The sequence below is a fragment of the Myotis davidii genome, unplaced genomic scaffold (genome assembly GCF_000327345.1).
Source record: "Myotis davidii unplaced genomic scaffold, ASM32734v1 scaffold937, whole genome shotgun sequence".
Lineage (NCBI taxonomy): Eukaryota > Metazoa > Chordata > Mammalia > Chiroptera > Vespertilionidae > Myotis > Myotis davidii.
The window spans coordinates 1906759-1914531 of record NW_006288252.1 but is presented as its reverse complement, the minus strand read 5'-3'; the positions used below and the strand labels follow the sequence as shown (position 1 = coordinate 1914531).

Genomic DNA, 7773 nt, shown 5'->3' with positions numbered 1-7773 from the left:
GTCGTCTGGCCACGGAGCCGGAGCGTGATGCTGGTTGCTAGGCGACGACACCCAACCGGCACGCCCTTCCTCCGCCCACGGCAGACGCTCGGGCCCTTGCAGTATCCCAGCTGAGCAGGAGCGAAGTGGGGCACCCACCGAAACTCCGGGTACGTTCGCGCCCTCTGTGCCGGGCAGCCCGGTGGTGGCGGGGGGAGGCGAGAAAGAAGGTGCGAGAGCGCCGTGGAGCCGCCCGCAGGCAGGTACGGAGGCGGAGGGGCAGGGCCGGAGTGGAGGGGCGAGGCTGTTCCCGAACCCGCACCCGCACCGCCCTACCACCTGCGGGCAGTTCCCCGCGGCCATGCTTCCCGCCTCCTTGCTTTCGGTCACCACCTTTTTGGACTTCCTGGCTCCTTGACTAAAGTTAACGGTGCCCTTTTCTTTTAATCGCCCCAGTAAACAGGACTTACCAGGTGTACCGGTTAATAGTGTGGATTTTGTAATCAAAGAAAACGATAATTTCAAGAGAAACCTCAAAAGTGCTTTATGCAAAGTAATGTCCATCGTTAGCTACACATTTCCCCCATCTTTCAGGTAATTTGTGGATACCGTCCCAATAGAAATTTTCTTGTTTTGAGGCAAACCATTCAGAGACCAAATTTTCCACATCTTCGTACGTGTTGAAGTGCTGCTCAGCAAGTGCGTGTGCCATTGATCGGAACAAGTGGTCATCTGAAGGAGCAGGTTCTGGTGAATACAGCAGGTGGGTTAATACTTCCCAGGAAAGATCTCTTAATGTGCCTTTATCTGGTTTTGAAGTGTGTGATGGTGCGTCATCATGAAGCAAAATTACTTTGCCATGTCTTCTGGCCCATTCTGGTCATTTCACGATCAAAGCGTGGCTCAAATTGATCATTTGTTGTCAATAGCAATCAGTATTAATGGTTTCACCTGGTTTTAGAAGCTCATAATACACCACACCTTCCTGATCCCACCAAACGCATTGTCTTTTTTCCGAAGCGATTTGGCCTTGCAGTCAGTGTTGATGGTTGACCTGGATCAACCCATGATTTTGTGCATTTGGGATTCTCAAAATAAATCCACTTTTCATCTCCAGTCACAATTCAATTTAAAAAAGACTTTCTTTCGTGCCATTGAAGCAACAATTTACTGATGACTTTTCGGTTTTCTACGATCTCTTTCAGCAGCACTTTTCTTCAAAATAAAGTAATGAATTAAAACTTCCCACAAATGCTCTTTTTTGGCACAAAATTCGACATTTTTAAGCGTAAAAATATCTATGATGTTAACACCTTCAGAAAATTTAACATATGAAGTTTTGAAGCTTGCTGTCAATACAACAAAATAGCATACATATCAAATCACATATATATCAACATACGTGTAACTCTAGTGAAAAAAATCCGCACTATTACCAGGTACACCTGATAAAGGAAGAAAAGCATAATTCCCCCGTATTCACTAGTCCCCCCCAATATTCACTATTTCTCCCTCCCAACGGTGCCCCAATTTGGATCCATCAAAAGTCACCAAAATCTGAGAACCTGTCATGTGCCGAGCAGATGCTAAGAACAGGCATGGGGGCTCGCTTTAAATTCCCACCATCAGCTGGGGAAACTGAGGCACGGAAAGGTTGCCACACTCTGGCCTGGAGAGGGTATCGGGGTGGCTGCCTCCCCACAGCCCGGGCTTTCCCTGCCCCCACCCAGCGCCCCCCTCCGGCTGCTCTGAAAGGGGCTGGTTTAAGGAGCAGGAGAGAGGAGTGGCGCCTGCCCGGAGAGAATGTGCCCTCCACTGCTCCTGTTGCCCTGGCTCAGGGTCGGGGTGCCCGGATGGTGCCGGCCCCCCGACCCCTCTGTTCTGCTAAAGTCAGTGCCGGCCTCCCAAGTGCACTGAAAGGTTTCGGGTTCGATTCGTGGTCAGGGTGCGTGCCGGCTGGACCTCTGGTTGGGGTGAATACAGGAGGCGACAGATCTGTCCCCGCCTCTTCCTCTCTGTGTGCTGGAGGTCACCCAGGTCCGTTCCTGATAACCTGCCTGACTCCCCCGCCGGCCTCCAGGGGCCACCCAGCCGCGGCTCCCCTAAGCCTACCACCCGCTGGAGGTGCCTCCTCTCCTCTCCTGAACCCACCACGCCAACTAGAGTCCCACCAGCCCCTCCTCCGAGGCTGTCCCTCAGTCAACCCTGACCTCAGTGCTCTCAGCCCCGTGATCCGAGCTCAGCCCAGCAGCAGGTGGCCCGCCGAGTGCTCCCCTCCCAGACACGTGCTCCCGGCCGGGAGGACCACCTGTTCTGGATCACCCATCGTGCAGTCTCTGCCGCTCCCTGCGGCTCTTGTCCGTCTCCTCGTCTGAGCCTCCTCTGCCTCTCCCACCTCACACGAGAGCCTCCAAACGTAGTGCTGGGAAGCATCCCCGTCATTTCGGGCGCCTTCCTGCCTCACATTTCACAAACAAACATTTCCCCCACCTGCCCACACTCCTGCCTGCAGCCTGAGCCCTGCCCCGGGAGCCCAGCCCCTCCGCCTGCTCTCTGCCAGTCAGTGTGTGACAGATCCCCTGAACCCCGCATGTCCCACTGCGCGCTCCGTCTGCCCCCTAAAACCTGCCCCTCCCCCAGACACCTTGTCGGGCGGGAGCCTCGGGCAGACGCGTGGTGGACTGTGCTCTGTGGGTCTGTCGTTGACGGACTCCAAGGCCGGGGTGGGTGCTGCTGCTCAGATTCTCCTGCCCAGTGTGAAGCTGCCGGGGTGAAGGCCGACTCCGGGCAGTGGGTGTGTCCCTTAGGACTGGTTTCGGCTGCAGGGAAGAAAAATGCAGCATCATTGGAGCCTAAATAAGATTATTCATGTTTCCATAAAGGAGACCCAGAGGGAGCGATCCTGGGAGGTACGGCAGCCCCCAGACCTCCTCAGGGACCTGGGCCCTTCCAGCTGGCTCTCCTGCTGTCCTTACGTGTTGCCTCCCAGTGCAGAATGGCTGCCTAAGCTCCTGCCATCACCTCCTGGGTCCAGGCAGCAGGAGGGAAAGAAGAGAAGGGCATGCCCCTCCCTTACGCAGAGACCAGAGACGTTCCCTACGTCTCAGACCCTGTCGCTTCTTGTCTCGCCGCTGCCAGGGCGTCTGGAAAGGGCTCAGTGAGAAACCCGGGTTTTGTTTCCTCGGGAGGAAAGGGAGAGCGTAGCTTGAAAAACAACCAGCAAAACAGCCGCATGGGCCTGCGCCTGAAGCACAAGCCGTCAGAGCATGACTTGGCAGCAGCCCCTGGGAGACGCGCTTTCATCAGAATTAAAAGCAGGAGCAGAATCTGTTTTAATTAAGACACATCTGGGATCCCTGCGAACGGCGCGTCTGGTGCGTGAGGGCGCTGCACTCGTGTGTGGCGAGTAGATGTCACTCTCGTTTCCGTCTGTGACGGATTTGCTAGGAAAAGGGAAGTGCCGGTCGCCCAGCCCACCCCGGAGTGTCCTTGCCTCTGAGGTAGTCACGTCCTGATTCGCGAAGTGAAAAGTCGACACCAAAAAAGGCAGTAAGCGTGGGAACTGAGTCCACTGCCCACATGGCCGCTCTCACGCCCGTGCGGCCCGGTCCGTTGGCGCCTCATCCCCGGCACTGAGCGGTTTCGGGTTCGATTCCCGGCCAGGGCACATCGGTTGGACCTGTGGTTGGGGTGCGTACAGGAGGCCGCGTGCCTGTCTCCCTCCCTCTGAAATCGGTGAACACGTCCTGGGCTGAGGATTACAAAAACATAAAGTAAGTAAAGCCGGTGCTGCAGGCAGGCAGCGTTGACACCTATTTCCAACCCTGAGGTGTGAGTATTTCCTGTAACCCTCACCCGAGGATCTCTCTCCAGTGATTTTTAGGGAGAGTGGAAGGGAGAGGGAGAGGCAGAGAGACATCGATGTGAGAGAAACTCATGGATGGGTTGCCTCCTGCACACACCCGACCAGGGCCGAGGCCGGGGAGGAGCCTGCAACCGAGGTACGTGCCCTTGACTGGAATCGAACCCGGGAACCTTTATTCTGCAGGCCGACGCTCTCTTCACTGAGCCACACCGGCCAGGGCAAGATGTGAGTATTCTGACTGAGTTCATAGGCTAACTTCCGTGGGAATACACAACCTGAGAGCCTCTTTTGCGACATGCACCCTCCCGGCATGGCTGCTCCGGCCGGCAGTGCAGAAGGGACGGTTCGAGCCCAGCTGGGCTGCTCCAGGGCCACCCTCCTCCCGACCACCCTCCACAGACCCCCTCTGCTCCCTCCCCTGCGCTCATCGTCCATCCAGGCCCTCTGCACAGGGGAGGGCGGCTGGTTCTCTGGCTGCTCCCTGACTGGACCTCCCTCTCTCCCGCGGTCAGGCTCCAGGACGGGAGGTGTCTCAGGAAGTCTTGGGCCCGGAGCAGCTCCCAGTGCGCACACGCAGGCCACCACTGTCCCCGCCTCGTGCGGTGCAGGAGGCCTGGGTCATTCCTCCAGGCAGAGCTGGGCTCGAGGCTGACATAGGAAGGCGGGGCAAGGGCCCTCCCAGGGTAGCCCCCCCTGACCACCACAGGGGGACGGGGCCACAAGAAACTCCATCCTGAGCATGGTTTATAACATTATGTATAATAGAAACATAAGATATACTTGTATTCATTTCAGAGAGGAAAGGAGAGGGAGAGAGACACCGATGATGAGAGAATCATGGACCGGCTGCCTCCTGCACGCCCCGCACTGGGGATCCAGCCCGCAGCCCGGGCCTGTGCCCTGACCGGGAACTGAACCGAGACCCGTTCCCAGGCCAACGCTGAGCCAAGCCGGCCGGGCTATAGAATCAGACTCTATCCTGGGGACTTCTTTCCCTGCGAGCCCCGGGTGCGTGGGTGTCATTCCTTCAGGGCATCGACGGTGCCTCTTCGCCAGCCGTGGCTCATCGAGGCCCTGCGGGTCAGGCGGAGGTGCTAGGCCTCAGGGACTCCACAGGCAGGACAACCCCTCGTGGGGGTGGGGAGCCTGCCCCCCCAACACAGTTCTGTTCTCTTTCTCATTGACTTGCTTAGCAAGCATATTGTGGCGCCTGTGATTTCCCCGGGAAACGAGGAAACTGGGCTTTGCTGATGGCAAAGCGTCTGTGAAAGCAACGGCTCCAGCGCTCACGAGGCCTTGGGTAGGCCTGCCCTGGATGGCAAAGGCGCGTTTCAGATTAAACCGAGGGCGCCCTTTAGGGTACGTGGTCCTCTGTGTGTTTACATTCTGCCACTCGCTCCTCGGCACTTCCGTGGCACCGGCTGGGTACCCCCGCCCCAGGGGCGCGCGCAGTCTGGCTTGGCCAATAGCCGGTGCCCAGGAAGGCCAGCAGCAGCTGCCCGGCCAGCGTGGAACCGGGGGCCTGAGAGGAAGCCCGCCCCTTGAACAGTGCCTGGTCCCAGCTCCCGGGTCTCCCAGGGGCACTGGGCACGCCATCTCCTCCAGCTCATGGGTCCCCGGGCGTTCAGAGCCCATACGAGGCCTGGCCACTGCCGCTGTGCTCCCGAAAAACAGTCAAAATAAATCAAGAAAACGGGGGTGTCGAACAGGGTGACCTCAGGTCTTCTTGCCCTGACATTCTGTGGGAAGGTCCCACGTCTCACTGGGCAGGGCCTGTGGAGTAACCCCGACTGAACCCTGGGCCGAGGTCCCGGCCTGTGCACAGCTGTGGGGTTTGGGGGCCTTTGGGGGCAGCCTGGGCCAGCAGCAGAGGATGCAGGGACACGGTCTAGGCCAAGGGTGGGCAAACTTTTTGACGGTCTTTTTTTTCAATAGTTTTATTCATTTCAAACGGGCTGGATCCAGCCCACGGGCCATAGTTTGCCCACGGCTGGTCTAGGCAGTGGCCCAGGGCAGCCACAGCCGGGCCCCCACTTCCATTCAACTCTCCTCGCCATGCGCGGGGCCGGGCCACCGGCGGCCTCCTGTCCGCGTGGGTGAGGGTCCTGGCAGTGGTCGGAGGCCGCGGAGGGTGTGACCTGCGCGGTTTGCTTGCAGGGCGCCTCCCGGGAAGATGGGGTACCACGGGAAATGCATCGAGACTGTGATCGAGCAGCTGGACCAGTTTAAGCCCGAGAAGGACAGTGCCGAGCAGCTCCTGGAGGCCACGGCCGCCTCCCTGCAGGTGGGTCCGCATGGCCGGGCGCCGAGATCCCCCGGCGACACCCAGGTAGCAGCAACCCGGGGAAGGGAGCAGCCTCGGTTCCTTCTGACCCAGGCAAGGCTGGGCACGATCCCTGTCTCCAAACGCCGGCGGGTCTGTGGGTCACCCGTTGGGGACAGACCCCCCCTCGCCCCGGGTGGCGGTCCTGTGTCCTCAGTCTTACCGTCCCAACTGGAAACAGACAAGCCAGCCAGATGGCACCCCACGCCCTGCCGCTGTTCCCGCCCCAGGGTGTGCAGGGCCCACAGCCAGCGGCCCTTGGCCGTCACCCCTACTGTGCTGTGTCTGTCCGCCAACTGGCCAGGGCCCAAGGCATCGGGGCGGCCTACCAGGGCCCTGCTCCCCCAGGGGTCCTGCCCTTCTTCCCCGCATGGCCCACTTCATGTCCACGTGGAGATGGCTGTCTTCCAGGTCTGTCCTCGCTCCAGCTGCACCTGCCCCAGCAGCAGCCTCAGGCCTCCCCTCACAGGTCCTTCTGTCCATCTGTCAGCTGTTGGGAGCAGGTGCCTGCACTGCAGGGGCCCCGCCCCAGGCCTGGGGGGCACTCCCTGCAGATGGAGCAGGCGCAGGAGGCCCCTTGAGCCGGGAAAGCGCCGATTGTCCCCGGCCTGCGCCCCTGTCACCACCACCATCGGGCCGCTATGGCAGACGGCTTGCTGACAGCCTGGCTGTTAGCTCTGCTCACAGGGCCTGTGAGAGCTCGTGGCCCCCAAGGGGGCAGCCCCCCAGCCCCTCACCTGCTCAGGTGTGGCCTCCGCGCCCTCCTGGGGCGGGCCTGTGTGCAACAGCAGGAAGCCTTGGGGCCGGGCAGGTGGGCAGGCATGCACATCGGGGCCGGGGGGAGAGCTCGACCCTGACCCGGTTTCCCAGGCCTAACCCCTTCTGCAGCACAGGGCACCCCATCCTGCCGACTGCTCCCCAGAGCCCGTCTGCAGCCCCCAACCCCCGGCCACTCCCCTGGTTGTGGCCCCAGGCCCTGGATTCCCCACAACCACCACTTGCTGCCACTGCTCCAGCTTTAAAATATATATATTTTTTAATTGATTTTTTACAGAGAGGAAGGGAGAGGGATAGAGAGTTAGAAACATCGATGAGAGAGAAACATCGACCAGCTGCCTCCTGCACACCCCCTTACTGGGGATGTGCCCGCAACCAGGGCACATGCCCTTGGCCGGAATCGAACCTGGGGGACCCTTAAGTCTGCAGGCCGGCGCTCTGTCTGCTGAGCCAAACCGATCAGGGCATTGCTCCAGCTCTAAAAGAGCCCCCGGACCCAGTCCCTGCAGCTCTCTGACCTCAGCTGCCGGCCGCTCAGGCAGCAGCAGTCCAGCGGTGTCCTTACTTCACAACGTGACCGCAGGTGGGGCTGTTACCAGAATCGTTTGGGGAGTCTTCTCCCACGACCCTAGGCGAAGGCAGCAGGCAGGTGGGCTCTGAGCAGGACGAGAGGTCAGTGCCCGGCTGGCAGGGGTGACTGGCAGCTGGCAGTCGCCCAATCCAGGGGTGAGGCCAGGTGGGGAAAGACCCAGCTCAGCCCCCAGCCGGGCGGGGCGGGGGGGGGGGGGGAGGGGAGAGGGGGGCAGAGCAAGAGGGAGGGGCTCAGGGG

The 7773-nt window shown here is 60.0% G+C and overlaps 1 protein-coding gene across 1 annotated transcript in view; it reads left to right on the top strand.

Moving 5' to 3' along the window:
• The first annotated feature begins 29 nt into the window (after nucleotides 1-29).
• Nucleotides 30-7773, top strand: part of CFAP99 (cilia and flagella associated protein 99) — a 22756-nt gene continuing 15012 nt past the window's right edge. The window contains exons 1-2 of the mRNA XM_015561570.1: nucleotides 30-242; nucleotides 6002-6128. Coding sequence (XP_015417056.1) covers nucleotides 6018-6128 — 111 coding nt within the window. The 5' untranslated portion in view covers nucleotides 30-242; nucleotides 6002-6017. The remainder of the gene's footprint in view (nucleotides 243-6001; nucleotides 6129-7773) is intronic.